The 19,916-nt window shown below is 42.2% G+C and overlaps 1 protein-coding gene across 4 annotated transcripts in view; it reads right to left on the bottom strand.

Annotated features, from left to right (window-relative positions):
• Positions 1-19,916, bottom strand: part of ITGB4 (integrin subunit beta 4) — a 1,147,860-nt gene that overhangs the window by 122,216 nt on the left and 1,005,728 nt on the right. For 3 of the 4 annotated variants that reach the window (XM_044084971.1, XM_044084972.1, XM_044084974.1), the window contains 2 exons: positions 9,466-9,600; positions 6,823-7,056 (listed from right to left, as the gene is read on the bottom strand). In XM_044084971.1, coding sequence (XP_043940906.1) covers positions 6,823-7,056; positions 9,466-9,600 — 369 coding nt within the window. The remainder of the gene's footprint in view (positions 1-6,822; positions 7,057-9,465; positions 9,601-19,916) is intronic. The other variant, XM_044084973.1, reaches the window with a different exon arrangement.

The following is a 19,916-nucleotide window of genomic DNA, read 5'->3' on the forward strand; positions in this document are numbered from 1 at the left end:
TAATCAGAAGGCCAGCCAGGGAAAGGAGAGCTGAGTAGCTGAATGATCACTTCCCTTCCTGCAGAGGGGGTTGGAAATTGGCACTTGTCTCTCTTCCCAGTGGTGGAGGCGTGGGGAAGAACTCAGTTGCTGGCAAGATGAGCTACAGCACCTGTTCTGCAGGTTTGTGGGGAAAGGTGTATGTGATCTGAATACATTATTCTATATCTGTCTATATCTATATAGTGAAAAACATGACAAAAAGGAGGGGGTGGGGGTTCAATGAGCTCTACATTTTCAGTAAACCACACATAGCAGGGGAGGTGGAAGTAACTGAAAGCTAAATTATACCTGTAGAATGGAGAGAATTGTGCACCTTTTCCAATGCACTTCAGTTTTAACTTCTTATTCAGAACAAAACTGGGATGAAGTTGCTGCAAAATCTCAGACATAACTTTCCCTGACCATGATGCCCCGCAGCAGCAGAACACTGATATTCATAAACCACAGAAGGGTTAACACCACATGTCTGAATGGTCTCTGGTTTCCAGTAAAACTCTCTGTTCCCCTTCTGTGTAAGACCAGCAAAACACACCCTGCACATTAACATTAAAACTTACAACTGGCAGAGACATACAGAAAAATGCAAACATATGCAGAACGCCTGCATTCTATAATTCTTGAACACATATGGTCAGAAACAATATCCAGTGTAGACAAGAACCCCACTCATTTAACTAAAACTGTGTATGCTCTAATGCCCCAACTAATGCTTCCTGTAGTGAACGAATACCTCTTCTTGTCCCCTGGTTAACAGATTATATTGTTTTCTGGTTATAACCATTAGTCTGCGATGGTAGCATGTAAATGTGACCTCGCACATCTCTTCTTGCCTAAGGGAAACCTCCATCTCTATTTTTGGCAGTACAGATGACATAATGATAACACATGGCTGTTTGGCTTTCACCTGAATGATGACACCCCCTTATACATCCTATTAATATTTTCTCACCTGTCGTTAAAAAAATAAATGAAGCATTTTTTTGTATTTTCTCAAAACCTAGTAATTGTCTGACAATATAAATGGCTTCTAGTATGTCTTCCAAATTTAAAAAATGGTAAAGATAATTTCTTATGCTTTCCTTCTTTCTTTTCCTGGTTAGGGATCACCACAGTGGAATTTGGCAGTGGAGTTTTACGGTGCCAAGTTGCCAGCCTGGCGCCCAACCTTCCACAGAAGGCACACATTCACACCTAGGGCTAATCGAGAGTGTTCAATCCACCTACAACATGTCTTTGGGATGTGGGAGGAAACTGGAGCTCCTGAAGGAAACCCACGCGACCACATGGAGGACATGCAAACTCCATACAGAAAGCACCCCAGCCGAGAATCAAACGGGAGAACCTCTTGCTGTGAGGCGGCAATGCTAACCTCTGCACCACCATGGCCACCTCTATAATTTATTATGCCTAAATTCATAAATAAAGACTCCTTTCATTAAAATTATCATCAGTAACAGTTTCTAACCATTCTGCCCTTGTGTTACTGTTTTCACGCATTGAATGCTGTACGCGATGAGGATGAACAGAAAATATAACAACATGCCATCTGTGATGTCAAACATTAAAGCCTGACAATGAAATGCTTGTTTAACTCAGGGCACACATTAAACAAAATAGTAGGTGTCTTCAGAGTATTAATGCATCAAATCTCAGTGCTAATGTGAACTAAATGTGAGCCGTGCAATCCCAGCAGATGGAAACAGACTGTGAGTTTTTAATGCACTCCACCTTATTACCTGATTGAGCCTAAAATAAAGCCACCATGCACACATTTTGTAGCACAATGAGGCATTTTACAATGTATGTTAGGAAATGGATAACAACATTTCAAGTGTATAATGTTCTTCATTTCTTATTACTTCTGCCATAAAGTATTATTTAACTATCCAAAAGTCCCCTCTTCCAAAACTGTTCATTCAGTGCAGATATTTTCAGACTGTTTTTTGTCTAGAGTGTGGTCTAACTAAATAGATGGAAAGCCAGTGTTATTATTGGCAAAGTATCAAAGGGAATGTGTCCTAGGTTACAAGCTCCCATGACTAAAATACTGAATTATCATTTTCACAGCCATGGTTACATGTACTGCATAGTATCAATGCCTTGGCCTTCTTACCCAAAACGTATAAATTACCACCAACACTGTCCACAGGTTATTAAAATTCAGGATATAATAAATATTTATAAAACTATACACTGGCAAGCTACCACAAATACTTTAGGATTACAGGCCCTACTGATCATCTGGGCTGATCTTCTGGAAAAGATAAATGAGTGTGTGTGTGTGTGTGTGTGTGTGTGTGTGTGTGTGTGTGTGTGTGTGTGTGTGTGTGTGTGTGTGTGTGTGTATGTATGTGAACCCATGTATGTACATGTATGTCTATACAACTTTGTACGTGTGTGTGTGTGTGTGTGTGTGTGTGTGTGTGTGTGTGTGTGCATCCATTTATAATATGAGAGTGCAGTGTGCACCTGATATGTAACTTAAAAAGTCACTTCTTTCACCTGTTGGTACATAACATTTATAGTACGCTGTACTAGAATAATAACTGGAAACTGCATACCTCTCAAACTCTTAGCCCAAGAAATCTGGAGAAAGCCTAGAAAATTGTGTGTGGGGTGGAGGTGGGCAAATTGCTAAAATAAAAGGATTTGTCTTAGCAGGCATTTTCTGAAGGGTATGGAGTCTGAAACGAAAATATATGTTATTATTTAATAATTTAAAATCAAACTGATTTGCCAGAAACCCACACATTTTATGAGGAACAGACCAAAACTATGAGACAAAAACCTGGACATTCTGCAAAAATCTGGACAGTTGAAAGGTATGCAGAAAACATTGCATAACTTTGTGGTGTATTTATATATTGAAAGTTAATGTTATGATGGCAGTCTACACCCTGGTAGTTAAAGAACTGTCCTGAGAGTTATGGGATGTCACCCCTCTGTCAGGAAGAGAGCTTGAGCTGGTGCAAGATGTGGAGAAATACCACCTGGACATTGTTAGACTTATCTCCATGAATAGCACGGCTCCCTATTACACTGTCGCAGACACAGGTTGTCGAATGCGTCTTTGTTGAACTGAAAAGCGCGAAAAGGCAAAATAGTAAAGTGGCGTTTCAATGAATTCTTTTCCTTGGAAAGAATTTGTTTGGCCGCTTTTGCTACTTTGCCTTTTCGGCACTGTAGTGCGATCTCAGAGTTAGTATATTTAAGTAAGGGGGGGTGTTATGTAATGTTTTACAGTTTTTTTTTTCTCAGAACAGTGATTTTTTTCTCTTGGAAAAAATCGCTGTTCTGAGGCTTCGACGTTGTAAGCTTTTGCTTACATGGGGTTGATTATGTGTCGTTAGCTCTTCTGAGCATGCAATATAATATAGACCCAATAGCACAGCCTCATTTGCCAGACTTCTTAACTGAGGTGGTCTTGATCTTTCTTCTGGTCTACATCTGAGATGCCATGAATAGGTATGGGGACAGTCAGAACTGCCCAGCTATGTGTTGACCAGCTTGACTTTTTCTCGGGGAGAAGAGAGTTAAGGCAGTATGACTTTTAAGCACCAAAATAGAAAATGATGGCATCTGTTGTGCTTATACACCAGACACACTGAGCATTCAGCCTTCTTGAACAAACTGGGTCAGGTGCTCAATTGCTACATGCTGACTCTGCAATCTAACTGAGAGACTTCAGTGTTTATGAAGGGAATGACAGAGGTAACTGGACAGAAAGGACTTGAAGGCATGCCCTTCTACACTTGAACTAGAGTGATAAAAATGTATTGAACTTCTTTGCAAGTCATAGACTGCCCATTACAAATGCCATCTTTAAATACAAGAAGACTTATTAGTGTACTTGGCACAAGATCACCTTGATCCAAAGGTCATTGGCAGAATTCGTGATCATGTCATCAGACTTGAGATTCCATGTTCCACTCATTAAGTTGAAGAGAGAGGTAGAAAAATCAACTGATAACCACATTTTGTTTGGACAAGGCACTGGGCAGACAGGCCTGGGTGACCCAAATGAGCAATGTGGACCTCTTCGGAACAAGTGGTGGAGGCTCCTCTGTGACACATGTTCTTACCACCAAGAAGTCTTTGACTTTGACCTGAATCATGCCAGAGTCATTAATTCTGAATGCAGCATGTTTAAGACCTCATTACTGAAGCAGCAGCAAGAAGCCGTGGTCTGACAATGGTCACTTTCTGCTATAGTGGTAACCCCAGCACCCAGTAGTGGACATCAGCAGTCTTAGAGGCAGGCAATACTTAAGAAAGGTTTTCCTGACTTGGTTGAGAGGCACTAGCCAGCTGAGAAGACTGCAGTGCTAAAGTGAAAGCTTTAGCATAGAAGTTATCTGGAAAATCTATGGTCTTACTGGACAGACTGAAAGAAGTTCTTGCAAACTTCATGGTATCTCACGAAGGGAGGGTGGGACTTTCTTCAGGCTATAGTAAGCAATGGCAAGGAAATGCTGGTCCTTAATTGGGGGAACTGTCATGATGTGGAAGAAACATTTTGAGGAATTAAGCCCAGTAAACATACCCTGCTATCAGGAGGCAGTGACTGAAATCTCTGCTGCATTAGGTACTATCAGTACAGCTGAAATCACTGTCATAATCAGTGGACTCTGACGTAGTAAGGCTATAGATATATAGATGAGATCCTGAAAAAGATGTGGAAGTCAATAGAAAGAGTTGTTATAGCACGGATAATGTGTTTCTTCAATATTACCTGGAAGGTGGGAACAGTACTTCTGAAGTGAAAACTCTGGTTGCATTCCCCATCTTTAATTCAGAGTACCAAAGGGTGCGCACTCTTCATTTAAAAGGGGAGGTAATAATCCTTCCATGTAAAACCTACTCCAGAGTGACAGAAAAAAAGACTCCAAATGATAGGTGAACATTGGGTTTAGAAAGAACAGTGCAGATTCTTTCAGGCCATGAATGGCGGCCATTTCTTTAGCATCACATGGCTATATGAGGAACTGGAGATTGCAAATGCAACGTGTAATACTTATAAAAATGCAGGTATTACTTACGTGAATTTATTGAAGGTTTATGATTGTGTGACTTGGCACTGTGGGATGCCCTGCTGGGGTATAGGATAAAAGAACCACTTATGTACAGACACAAAGCTTCATGTCCATATTCTTGGCACTGGCTCAAGTTCATTAACTGATGGTGTTGTTCACTGCTCTGAGTGTAACTTACAAGCACTTTGTGATTTTTCTGGGCAGGATATCAAGGAACACTTTTGGTTGGGTGTTATGTCCAGTTTGTTCATCTAAGAATTGTACCTCTTTTGTCTACATAGGATCATAGGAAGTTACTGAACTATTGGCCCTGAGGCCCTTACAAGCCTAGCCAAGAGTTAGCCCATGCAGATAACGATTTTCACTGGCTTTATCAGATAGGAGAATGTGACATACACTTTATTGATTTTCTATTCACAGTTAAGAAGATGGGAGTGAAAAATGTGCACATTCAAACTGAAAACATTGTACTCTCTTGGGCATGAGCAAGCTGTTCTTTTCTGGCTAGGGGAGGGGGGATGACTCCCTGGCTCAGGTGTTTGCATCTTGTTTATAAGTGCAGGGAAGGCAGAGCATGACACTGACAAGTAGATGGGCAAGTAGTTGCAGTCTTTGGCTACTGAAGCCTCCTGTAATGGTAAAACAGACTCCAAGTTCTTAGACAAAGCTGGCAGTTTACTAGCAGTCTGCAATCCTGTTCTCACCTATGGTCACAAGTTGTCAGCAGTGACTGAAAGGATGAGATCATGAATACAAGCAGTAGAAACGGATTTCTCTGTAAACTCACTGGGCTTAAACTCCATGCCATGCTGAGCAGCTTGGTGAGAACAGCCACCTTAGAGTAGAGGCACTGCTCTTTCTGATTGAAAACACACAACTGAGGTGCTTTGGGTATCTAGCCATTGACCTGGGTTGTTACAATAACAGCTCACTGGGAGAAAAATGGGATTAGCCTCAGGAGACAGTGGAGGGATTAAATCCTTCAAATGGCCTAGAAAATGCATGGGTCCTCTGAGATGAACTAGCATCTGAGATTATGGAACTTTTAACAGGAAAAGCACAAAAAGAGTGAGTGCGTGAGTGAGTGCGTGAGTGCGTGAGTGCGTGAGTGAGTGAGTGAGTGAGTGAGTGAGTGAGTGAGTGAGTGAGTGAGTGAGTGAGTGAGTGAGTGAGTGAGTAGGTTGCTACTATATGGTATGCAGAGAACTGCTGTTGGCCAGCCCATCAATCCATTTAACAAAGTTATAAAGTAACAGTACAGTGTGTCTATATAACATAATAAAAATAAGAAGTAAAAATAATATCTCTGATAACTTTATTAGCTACCTATTTGCAAAGGAAAACGTAACAAATAATGTAAAAAGTCTCCTTTTCTTGTTCTTATCAGACTTTGTTCTATTACTCAACTCACTGGATTCTTTAACTATGGATTATTGTAATACACTGCACTCTTTAACTATGGATTATTGTAATACCTTTGTTTAGTCCCTTAAAGGTTTAAATTCTAGTAATAACTGAGCTTCCTTAGTTCTTTCAAGGAATGTGCAGTGATAACATTCATGCTAGCTTCATGTCTGCTATCTGTACCCATGACCTGAGAACTACTGTTAGCAATGACAGGGAGAGTGCTTCCTAAGTGTATAAATGTGTGCATGATTACTTTGGTTCTTCACAGTGAATAAACACATTCTACTCAGTTCCTGTAATGAGAAAACATGTGGCACTTGAGGGCTTTCTTTATCTTCACCTTGCTGTGGCCTGGCGGTCCCTCTTCTCTTCCTGTTCTCATTTCCTGGTGTGTAGCTAGATGTGTCACTGTCCGAATATGCAGAGAGGCTACTGCTGTGTGCTCCCATCTCAGCATCTGAAGAAAAGCAGCTGGAGTCTGAATATCGGGGGATCTCTTCTGCAGGCAGTCTCCATCTGATCTTGCGGAGGTCTAGATCGTCACCCAGCACGTGGACAAAGTTCCATTGTGAGCCTTTCAGAACAATTCAAGCAGGTGTGTTGGTATTGTGGAGAAACCAGTGGAATTTGGGGACTAGCACACCTTAATTTTTTGTCATATTTTTCAAATACAGTATGAAATGCTTTTCAATAAATCAATAAATGCTTTTCCTACTGATAAAAATGTACCTTAGAAGGGAAAATAATCAATAATCCATCAGTTTTTAAGTTTAAAAGTGCTGGAAAAATGTTAGAGACCCCAAAAGATGCTGTCAAAACAGTTACGATACACATCTATGACAAATCTTTACACTGTAGCCAATATTTATTTATTATTTATTTACAGTTTCACTGGTTCAATATCCGGCACGTTCCCTTCCTGCCAATTAATAGCTCTTATTTAGTTTGCTTTCTTCGTATCTTTGGTCCTACATTTTTCAATCTCACTTCTGGGGGTCTACCAATGTGGCCTTCTTCACAAACCATTCTGAGTGGGAGTTCATAGGCTTCTAAGTTCATAGGTTTGGAGAAGATGCTTATAACCTATTTGTTATTAAAAAGCTTCATAGGTTTGGAGAAGGCTACAACCAGGAAGGATGACTAGACATTTCAAAATGATCTCCTGCTTTGAGGAGGTGGTTTATGGGATACATAACCATCAAACTGTCACCCACTGCAGCCTAGGTATTGCTTTATCAAAGGCTACAGATCAAGGGGCAGGCCTAGGTTCTAAGCATGCCTGCCGTTTATACTGCCAAGCCATATCTGATACAACACAAGCACTGACATTATTAAATGAAAGATATAGATTCACAGTAAAACACTGAGAATTAGGCTGAGTAACATAAAAATAAAACACCTTTTGTGGTGTGTCACAAGACAGCCTTGTGATGTAACTATAAAACACATGGGTAACCTTTCCACTAACCTACTACCCAGTGTACCTTGGGTTTACATTCCATTGCCCACTATCACGCTGTTCATATCATAGTCATTAATTGCTTAGTTGCTTTGTTGTTATAAATTGTCCATATACTAGTGATGTGTTGACATGTAATCTTTCATGTGATCTCAGAGTTGCAGCCTTCCAGAGAAAGAACAAGACATTTTTTAATGTATTTTAGTTATTGCTGTTTCCTGAGGTGCATTAACCTTGGAATGAGACTAAAGTAAAGTGTGTGGAGGGAAATCACACAACAAAATGACTCTTTTACAAATGTTTTGAGCATTTATGTACTTGGGCCATCAATTATGAGTTACTTGAACTGGGGAATAGTGACACAAGCAGTTTAGCATTAAGGTTGTAATGGAGCCACGTGTACTATACAACAGGTCCACATGTGCTGCTCACTTAACAGGTCTTGGCTGTGTTTAATGCAACTGATATTGTTAAACTATGGGTTTACTGTAGGATGCACTGTACTGTTTAGGAAAACTCTGTCCAGCTCTGTTATAAAGAGTATAGCATCCAACAACCTGTGAGGTAGGTGGTCCACACTATGTAGATGCCAGTGACCTATAGTGGTAAATGTAAGAATACACAGCTAATGGATTAGAAATGGAACATCTTGGACAGATAATAATTAAGGTAAAGACAATCAATTAATAGAATGTATAAATTCTAATAATATACAGTTTTACAGTACAACGTCTACTTATGAGTATATGGTAAAATACCAGGTATCTTTACACCTTACATCAGCATATAAAAGAGTTTTCAGTTTCAGGAACCTTCTACCCATTACAGGTACAAGCAACTGAATGTATAGTGTACAAGATTAAGGATAGGAGCAATTGATGAACTTCATTCTAATGTTTTGGGTATGACACCCACAATCTATACTTTAAACTTCTGGCCTCTGCATGTCATTTAAGAAGACAGTACTTCCAGGTTTACCCCAAAAGAAGCACTTGTTCCTACCTGGATTACCTTTTTATGTGAAATGAATTTAGGTATGAAAACACAATTAAGGTTAAGATAGGCAAACAGTGCTCAAGATACGTTTATAACTGTGTCAGCAGTCAGAAAAATCTGCTCCGACCCCACATTTTGGATTAGGATCGATAACATGAAAGTTGGTGCTCAGACCAGAATTCAATATTTTACGCCAATCATCTCCATTCAAAATTACTTGAAAAATTAAGGTATTAGTCCCCATGTGAGTTTAAAATATCCACAGCCTCCCTGCCATGGCCACATTAGCAAAACCAACCACTTTCAAAGCAAAGTGCCAAGAAGCATATGACAAACAGAAAGGTGCCAAGAGACTTCAGCAAGCTATACTACACAACTTGTACTAACTTTTTACCCCTTTAACTCATACCAGTTAAACAACATTCAGAGACAAACAAATAACAAAAAAATGAGAGACAGAGAAGAAGAAAAAAAAAAAAAAACAAGAAGTGAAAATTGTGAGTTCTTAATTCAGCTTCAAACACGTACCAGAACTATCTGCAACGCTAGGTCTCTTGGCGCCTGCACCAGGGGAACGGAGTACATCTGTGCTGTACATCAGATAATTTTCATATTCCTCATTACCTTCAGCATCAATGATGGGCACATCAGGAATTATAGGGACTGCAGAAAGAAAAACAAAACCGAGTTATGGTTTGGAACAGTCAGTCGAATCACTACTCAACATTTAGTCATGAATAACATCACAAAGTATTCCTTCACTGGTAGCTTTCTGTATCTACATGTTTATAATATACACACACAGCAGCTACATCACAGAATGCTGTGGTACACTCGGCAGTGTACACAGACAAAGGGCTGAGGGGGGAGTGCCTTTACACTACTTTTAGTAAAATCCCCGTATGTGCACTTTGGAAAGGATTGTAACGTTAAGAATTCCTTTTCTCTAAAGTCACATTAAAAGTTAACACCTGACTGTACACTTGAAGAGATTTGTAATCTTAGTAAAATGTTTTAAGTTTCTAATTTGTCTTAGTCATTCACATAATTAGATTATTCATGAGTTATGAATTCCTGAACAGTGATCTACTGATCAAGAAAACAAAACTGCTGAGTTTTAGAACACACCTTTTCTAAAAACTGTCATATTTTCTGTAAAAATAAATTACCTGATACATTACAGTCCACATAGACTAAAACTTGAACTTTTAAGGGAGTTTAACATGAAGTTAACAGAGCTTCACTATTCCTAGTTCCAACATTTATTTCTGCTGCTTGTCCATTTGCAGCCCTCTAGGATATGTTACAGCTTAAGCCCTACACAGATGAGAATTTCTTCCTGCATGTGACATTCCTCATGAACTACAAGATAATTTCAGTACAAGGGATGTAAATGTAATCAAATCCTTTTCATTGTGTCCTTTCAACAGGTACATCACCTGTACTGTGTCATCTGAATTCATTGGAATTGCTGCTGCCTCAAAGTACTTGGTTCTCTGGCTGGGTACCCAATTGACGTAACTATATGAAACTTGCATGTCCTCCCTTTGCCAGCATGGGATTTCACTAGGCACTTCTTACTTTCTCCCCCATCCAAAAGACATGTAGGAAGGTAAAGTGGTGATGCATACATTGCTTGTGTGTGTGTGTGTGTGTGTGTGTGTGTGTGTGTGTGTGTGTGTGTGTGTGTGTGTGTGTGTGTGTGTGTGTGTGTGTGGTGTGTATGGGATCATGTCTGCATCTTTCAATGGGCTACTGTCCCATCTAATGTTGGTTCTTGCCTTATTCCTGTTGCTTACCACAGTAATTCCCAGTTCCCTGTGACACTGAACTGGACAACAGAGGTACTGAAAATGCATAGATGAATTTATTGGAGCTCAAACTCTGATTTACCCTATTCAACCAGGATGCATGATTTCCACATAGAGATGCTAATACTATGGAGGTGCTAAGCACATCAGCAAGTGAATACACACAGCCTCTAAAACTTCTCCAGATAATTACTAATGTAGGTGTTCACAGAGAAAAAGAGAGGTCAGCTGCTTAAGTGACACTTCTACACTTTGTGCAAGCTTTAAGATATTCCAGGCTTAAACATGAAAGTAATAAGATACATTGCTAACCAAACTTCAATGAGAAAACTGTTTCACACTACTAAGCCTTGAAATGAGAGAAATTTGCATTCAGCTTTGTCCTTGGATGTGTAATAGATCTGGTGTTACTGGCAGAGGACCTAAGAGCATGGTTAAGTTTCAAGCAAATTGCCAGCATGTGAAGATAATGCAGTAGGCTGAGCTGGGGAACTGAATATGAAAAACCTAACAGATAAGATGGCTCTTTCTGTGAAAGGAAGTCAGCCCTCTCAATTAAGCACTAGACAGTGGAGCCAGATATGTACCCCACAGCCCACTTTCTTGTCCACTTCTGTACGGCACTTCATCTATTGTCCAATCAATTTCTGGATCTACTGTCAAAGTTAATAGTTACAGTGTGTGTGTGTGTGTGTGTGTGTGTGTGTGTGTGTGTGTGTGTGTGTGTGTGTGTGTGTGTGTGTGTGTGTGTGTGTGTGTGTGTGTGTGTGTGTGTGTGTGTGTGTGTGTGTGTGTGTGTGTGTGTGTGTGTGTGTGTGTGTGTGTGTGTGTGTGTGTGTGTGTGTGTGTGTGTGTGTGTGTGTGCATGTGTGTGTGTGTGTGTGTGTGTGTGTGTGTGTGTGTGTGTGTGTGTGTGTGTGTGTGTGTATATATGTGTGTGCGCGTGTGTGTGTGTGTGTGTGTGTGTGTGTGTGTGTGTGTGTGTGTGTGTGTGTGTGTGTGTGTGTGTGTGTGTGTGTACAGCAAAACTCTCATAATGTTTTCCACTCCCTTTACCTGCTCTGTCTCAGCCAACAGCATGATGTTACTGCATGTTTGCAATGTCTTAGTTTCACCCTGAGGACAAACTGAAAGAGAGCACAGTATTTGTGGGAATTCAAAATGAAAAAAGGAACATGCACCTGGCTCCAAACCACTACGGTGTTGGCCAACGTCACCTGGAAGCTTTGGCCTATGAAATATACTCTTGACAAAAGGCATGGGGAGAAATATCAGGAAACAAAAGATGTCAAACTGGATGACACTGGTCTTCCTATGGCCAGTGACTTTGGATGCAGTTGGGCAGTCTTGCAGCTTCTGTCTTTAGAGCTAATCACAGCTGAGGCCTCTGGCATAACTGCTAAGCAGGCCTCCATACTACTGGCTTTTTGCATGTCTTCTCAGACCAAGGATTATACTTTTCCTTTCAAAACTGAGGTAGCCTCTGTGCTGATTACTAAAGTGGAAGGCAGTGTAAAGTACAGTTTTGTACCTACCATAAATGTAGATGTCCGATAGATATGCAACTGCAGTCATAACATATGGGTTGTCCTGCCTCAGGCAGCCCTCGGTCGGCCGGATTCCAAAGTCTGGGTCCGACGTCGGCTGATGTCGCATTTCTCTCCGACGTCAGAGCGGCTGGAGTATATAAGCATCAACCGACGCCATCTTCTTCAGTGTTTCTTGCCCCAGATGCCAGGTGCCCTCCAAGGAAGGCTAAAATCAAATTTGTAAAACAAAAATAGGTTTCCAGACAAATAAGCAAGCAATAAACGGATACACCATAACAGATATCCCCAGCTAAGAATAACAGGGAGAGGAGTGGACCCAAGGCATAGAGGGGAAGGAGGGAGGGAAAACCCGACTGCAGTTGCATATCTATCGGACATCTACATTTATGGTAGGTACAAAACTGTACTATGTCCTTCAAGAATGCAACTGCAGTCATAACATATGGGTTAAATACCATAGCTTAGCTGGGAGAGGTGGTATGCTCTAGGAAAAGGATGGTGTAGCTAGCAATCCCTGCAGGACTGCCGAAGCAAAGCCTGCTCTGGATCTGGAAAATAAAGGGAGGTTGTAGTGTTTGGAAAATGTATGCACGGAGCTCCATGTAGCAGCTTCTAGAATATCCTTTGTAGGCACCCCTCTTAAGAAGGCTGTGGAGGTGGCTGTAGCTCTGGTAGAGGGTGGCCTGACATTGGCTGGCACACTCTTTCCATGGAAGGAATAACAATATCTGATGCAATGTCCAATCCATTTTGAAATTGTCTGTTTGGAAATTGCTTTTCCCTGTACTCCAGGAGCGTAAGCTACAAATAGCTGATCGGACTTCCTACTGATCTTGGTTCTGTCTAGATAGTAGTGAAGTTGTCTATGTATGTCCAAGGTATGCAACAGTCTTTCCCCTTTGTTTTCAGGATTGGGGAAGAAAGTAGGCAGGTGAATTGCCTGATTTAGAGAGACCCTAGATACCACTTTTGGCAGAAAGGAAGGATTGGTTCGTAAGGAGACCCTGTCTCGGTGGAAGATTATGAAGGGTGGTATTGCCATTAGTGCCTGTAATTCTGAAACCCTTCTAGCTGAGGTAATGGCCAGCAGGAAAGCTGTCTTCCAGGACAGAAATTGTAAATCCGCTGAAGCTGCTGGCTCGAAGGGAGGTAGAGTCAATTTTTCTAACACAAAATTGAGATCCCAAGCTGGTACTGGTGCCTTTCTTGGAGGTTTTATATTCTTGATCCCTCTAATAAATTGCCTTAGCAAAGAATGTGAGAACACAGGTGGGTCAGTGTTGTATCTAGCTGAGATAGCTGAAGCATGTATTTTTATGGAAGAGTATGAAAGTCCCTTATTTAGCAATTCTGCCAAGTACTCCAGAATGAGTGGAATGCTCAGTACTGATGCATCTTGACCCTTGTTGGTATTCCAAATGCTGAAACGCTTCCATTTGGCTGAGTAAGCCCTTCTGGTGGATGGTCTGCGGGCTTCTGTTAGTATCCGCTGAACTTCCTTGGAGAGAGATAAACTGAGGTTATTTATGTGATCTTCCAAGCTGTTAGCTGTAGAGTCTGGAGGTTGGGATGAGCTGTCCTGAAGTTGTGTTGAGTCAACAGTTGGGGCCATTTGGGAAGGGCCCACGGTTTGTTGTGACATATGCTACGTAGTAGTGGGTACCAGTGTTGTCTCAGCCAGTTTGGAGCTATTAGGATTCCCTTTGGCTGCTCTGCTTTGATCTTTAGTAACACTGTGGTCATCAGTGGCAGAGGTGGAAATGCATAGATGACTAGGGAGCTCCAGTTGAATGAGAGAGCATCTATCTTCCATGCTTGTGGATGATTTGTCCTTGAGCAGAACTTTTGTAGCTGATGATTGAGTTGGGAGGCAAATAGGTCTACGTCTGGCCTGCCCCATGCCGAGGTTAGTTGTGCAAAGATGTCTGGATGTAACCTCCATTCGTGTGGGTCTAGGAAATTCCTGCTTAGACTGTCTGCCAGAACATTGTCTCTGCCTGGAACAAATTGGGACTGTAGCTGTATGTTCAGACTCAGTGATTTTTCCCAAAGATTCATTGTTAGCCTGCAAAGGGGGTAAGAGTGAGTACCTCCCTGATTGTTTATGTACCACATCACAGTGGTGTTGTCTGTCCTTATTAGAAGGTGGCCTTGATGAAGTTGATGTCCAAAGGCCTTGATGGCATGCATTACTGCCAGCATTTCTTTTTGGTTGATATGCAGATGTTCTTCCTTTGGATTCCATTGTCCTTGAATACATCTGCCTTCCATGTGCACCCCCCATCCATGGTCTGAGGCGTCTGTGGTAATGGTCTGTGTTGTCTGAGGTTTTTTGAATGGCATGCCTGTATTTGACTGACTTGCTGAGGCCCACCATAGAAATTCCTTTTGAAGACATGGAATGAGTGGGATAATTGCTTTTAGGTTGTTGTGCTGAGACCATAAGCTCTTTAGATACCATTGAAGTTTTCTCAATGAGTTAACTGCTCTTGCTTGTCTTCTGTCAAGTAGGCCATTTGAGAGGCTGTGTCTAGTTTGGCTCCTAAGAAAGTTATTTGCTGGGATGGTAGAAGTCTTGACTTTTGAAAGTTGACTGTGTATCCCAAAGCCTGTAGCAAGTGTATGACATAATACAAGTTTTTTATCAAGGTTTGTTTGTATGAGGCAATCGTCCAGGTAGGGGTAGATTTGAATCCCCTGGAGTCTGCAATGAGCAATTACTGATGCCAGGCATTTCGTGAATACTCTGGGTGCAGTAGATAAGCCAAAAGGCAATGCTGAGAATTGATAATGCTCTGGCCCTGCAAGAAATCTGAGGTATCTTCTGCAGCTGTGTCTGATAGGGACATGCAGGTATGCCTCCTTGAGGTCCAGAGTAATCAGCCAAGACCCCTTGCCCAGCATGGGAAGGAGCTGCTGAAAGGTCAGCATTTTGAACTTTGGTACAATGAGAAAAGTGTTTAAAGCGGACAAGTCCAGTATCGGTCTCCATTGATTTTGTTTTCTTGGAACAAGGAACAGTCTTGAGTAAAACCCCTGACCTTGTTCTTGTTGAGGCACTTTTTCTATTGTTTTGATCTGAGCCAGCAGAGAAATTTGCTTGATAGCCTCTGCCTTTTGATTTTGTGGAAGATTTGGCATGCCTTGTTGTCTTGGTAAGGTATGAAAATAGAACCTGTAACCATGATCTATAATGTCCAATATCCATTTGTCTTTTATCAGTTTGTGCCAATTTTCTGAGAACAGAGATAACTTTCCTCCCAAAGGGGCTTGTTTTGCTCCTTGGTCGGAGAAGTTAGAGTCAAGTCATTGAGATTGTCCCTGAGTGACAGGGGAAACCCTGTGTCACCTCTTTGGTTTGTTGGTTGCCATTGGCGTCCCCTGTAGGATCCTCTATATTGCCCTCTGCCACGGGCACACCTGTTCTTGCCCTTTGAAATTTTTCAGGATTTGGGAATGACCAGTTTTAGAAGGCCAGTTCCTGCTGAACCTGGGGGGCTGAACCTGGAGAAAATCTTTGACTGTCTGAACTGACTTGGCTTTTTCTTCAGTGGTCTTTAACACATCTTTAGCATTATCACCAAAAAGTTTGTTCTTTCCAAGGGAGCATCCAGTAGCTTTGCCTTAACATGATCCGGTAAGGGTTGCTCTTTTAACCATGCATGTCTGAATGACCGCTCCTGTCATAGCTGCCCTACATGAAGCTTCCAATGCATCATATCCACACTGCAGAAAATGATTACTAACCTGCTGAGAGTTATGGACAGTCTCCTGCAAGGACTTCCTATCTAAAGGGTCAGGAGAGGCTAATTTTTCTGTAAATCATCCAACAGGGAATCCTGATATTGAAACATATGAAACAGACAATTGAGAGCTCTCATAGTTAAGGTAGTAGAGGTGTAAACCTTCTTCCCCCATCTCTCTAAGGACCTTGCCTCTGTCGGAAGGCAAAGGATTTTTGAAGTGGTAGCAGAAACCCCTTAGGCCCCTGGGAAATAGTTTCTAAGTCTACAGCATGGGCCCTAAAGAAATGAGAATGGGTTTCAGGGACCCTATAGTATCTGTCAGGCTTGACAGGAGCCGGGGCAGAGAATCAGGGGTAGCACTGGAGTCAGAGTAAAGGTCATCCAACACATCAAGCACAGGAGGAATAGCTAAGGGTCTGTGTTGTGGCTTTTTAAGGAAAGTTCGAAGGCGCTTCCTGGAATCAGAAAATTCCTGACCTTGCCACTGGAAATGCTCCCTCATGGAATGCAGAACTTCCCCAAAAGAAATATCCTCAGGAGGAGAGGCCGAAGGAATGGAGTCCTCTGCATCCGAATCCTCGAAAGTCTGAAAAGGGGGTTCCTGGGATTCGGAAAGCACAGAGTCCCCAGAATCTTCATCTGAAGAAAGGGGGTCAGGTGGTTCAACCCTGGGCCTCTTATCAGGAGGAGGCTGGGATCCTCTCTCAGGATGGGCCTGGGAGCCTCTGATCATAGAAATTAGATCTGTGGCCAAGGACATAATTTGAGCTTCAGGGTTAGGCTGAGGCAAGGTTTTAGCAGAGTGATGCTTGGCCTGGCTAACAGGCTTGGCCTGGCTTGCTGCCTTAGCACGTGTGTAGGCCTTGATAGACATAGACATGGGAGGCCTGGCAGCCCCACGTGCAGGGGTAACCTTATCCACAGCAATGGTCTCGGGCATTTCCTCAGTTACAGTATCCGGAGGAAAATCAATAATTGGCGTCGGTGTGGCCTCCGGTGTCAGAGGTATCGGTAGTGCAGTGTCTTCGGTTCCAAGCGGTGGAATAATCGCCTCAGAGGGAGCCGGGGCACTCGCGGTAAGTTTTGGCGTGGAGTTGGAGGAAGACGCGGGCCGAGGAGGTCGGTCCCGGTCTTTCCGTTTTTTTAGAAATATGTGTAGCCGGTTGTTCTGATGGCATAATGTAAGCAAACTTTTCGCCAAAAAAGTCTTCAGCGAACTCCGCCCGGCGCCTGAGAGTGCGCTTATTGAAGCGAGTACAGGAGGCACAGGCCGAGACGTCGTGGTCTGGGCCAAGGCAAGGGAGGCAGTAAGAATGGAAATCCTTATGAGGTATTTGTTTACCACAAGACAAACAATTATTTACTTTTTCAGTTAATTCTGACATCGGCTGAGGCAAGAAAAGGTCCCCAACGGGGTACTTAGCTTTTGATGTCTTCGGTTTCAAGAATACAGGAGCTGACCGACCGGCACTTGCGAACTGCTTCTGCTTCGGGCACCGCGTGGCAAGAAAGACTGAAGAAGATGGTGTCGGCTGATGCTTATATACTCCAGCCGCTCTGACGTCGGAGAGAAATGCGACATCAGCTGACGTCGGACCCAGACTTTGGAATCCGGCTGACCGAGGGCTGCCTGAGGCAGGACAACCCATATGTTATGACTGCAGTTGCATTCTTGAAGGACATCAATGACATTTACTGGTGACAGGGTTCCCAAGGACTGGATTGAGATCTCACTTGCCTGCCCCTAATCCAAGGCCTTCAGTGCAGTTTCATATGAAGCCACAAGGCACAAGCACCAAGGTTCAAACTGGTGGCAGGCAATTTGCCTCAGGTTATGTTGGGCAATGTCATGGTCACTTCCATGTCACAAACTCCTTCTCAGCAACTGTTCCAAACAGTGTTTGATTTCATGCCCAGCTTGAATCTCGGCTGTTCTAGATGGTGCTTAATTTCATGCCCTGTTTGAATCTATGCAGTCAGCAATGGAAATCTCCAAGGTGTCCGAGGACTCTTACAAGAAAAGAACGATGGAATCTACTGTAGAGGAATGAGATACACCTGATTGTGATGCAGATGAATTGGCCTATGTGGGTCAGTTCTTTGCTAATGCACCACAGAAATTTGATGCTGAGGACTTCTTCTGCACGGACACCATCCATAAGATGAACAAGGGGTTCAAGTGGGAGGTAAATGAATAGTCAGAGACCTAGTTCAGATATAGAGCTTTCATGGGCCTGCCTGAGTCTAGGGCACCTGTTGTTCCTGCAGTTACGGAAGTCCTGGAGGATGTGTGTTTACAAATGCATGTATGGATTTAGATCCCCTCCAATTGCATTCCTTCCTCTGCAGGCTCTGGCTCACCCATTACTCTCCCCTTCCCTCCTCACTCAATCTCTCAGACCTGTAATAACATGCTTAACTATTTCACTTTATCTCGACTCCAAACACATATCCAACTAACTTACACATAGCTTCCTCTCACTACCATCTATACTACTCACTCAGTCTCCTCTCTTACTCCTCTATCTTCCCCTTCCATCCCATTAGCCCTTCTAGCTTGTTCCACTTTCGTGTGGAGCTTCTACTTTACATCTGTTTGAGTTTAGTGCAATATTTGTATATAATTTGAGCTTAGTGCTATCTGTATATACATCCTACCTTTATTCCTAGCCTCTAGCTAGATATTGGTATATCTGCTCATTACTATATTTTATAGTGTCTGCATAGCTAATGTTTGCTGCAGTATGTATTATTTGCTATAATATGTATATTCAATTGTTCTTCTTGTACTCTGCTGCTCATTTATTGTTCTGTGGAGCTTTTCTCCCCAGGCTTCCACTGAAAAAGGACCTGTGTCTAGTTGGAATTTCCCGGTAAATAAAGGTACATAAATAAATAAACTCCTAAAAAAATTGATGGCTTTTATAGGGTTAAGGTTTCCCATAAATTCTTATACAAGAATCTTTTAGCTGATCCATTTGTGGTGTCTGTGGATTCCACTAACAGATCTACTCTGGCTCCATCCAGAGAACCTATTCCAAATGAAAAGGAAAGTAAGATACTCAGCAGATTTTGGGGGGGGTTATATCTCTGCTATCATGTCCTTCGGAGACTTTTAACTGCCAGACTCTCATATTTACCTGTCAGCATGAGAGGTATGAGTTCTTGGCATCTACTACTTAAGGACAGAAAAGGGTGGTTAGTAACCCAAATATAAATCTCCCCAGCTACCCTTCTGAGTGATGTGACACTTATGTGCCTGTCTGAGTCTGGCCCTTCTGCTGGGTTAGGAGGAATGAATAGATTTTCAGTAGGAAGAATTTTCTCACCAGCTGAGCTCATTTAGAAGAAAAAAACAATGCAGTGTGGACTATCGGCATGTGGCCATCAGAAATAGATGTGACCTTTCCTTTTTTTCTGTTTTTATCAGCACTCTTTAATGGTGTATATAGGAGAAAGCATAAATAAGTCCTCCCTGCAGTCCTTGGAAAGAGCATTCTAGACATTTGTGAACAGCTGTTGTACTCTGTATTTGCCAGGCTACAAAGAGCTGCTACTTGGGCTGACTTTGTGCTTAAAAAGGATTATGTGCCCAGCATCCACTCATGGCATATGCCCCTTGCTTGCTTGGAAATTCTGCCTGACTACTCTGAACTACTTTTGGGGTGGTTCCCTGAAGAACTAGTCACTTTTGCATGACTAGATCTCATACCTGCACAACTAGCCTGAGCAACCTGAGGAGACACAACAGTTGTGTGCACCTCCCTTTTCAGTATTCTGCCACGTTTGTGACATACTCTGTCCTCTTTTGGAGTATGGCTAGGCTTAACCTTCACCTTAATTCCATGACAGCTAAAAAAATCACATGAGTT

This window comes from Protopterus annectens, chromosome 10.part0, assembly GCF_019279795.1.
Source record: "Protopterus annectens isolate FY-2018-M chromosome 10.part0, PAN1.0, whole genome shotgun sequence".
Classification (NCBI taxonomy): domain Eukaryota; kingdom Metazoa; phylum Chordata; order Ceratodontiformes; family Protopteridae; genus Protopterus; species Protopterus annectens.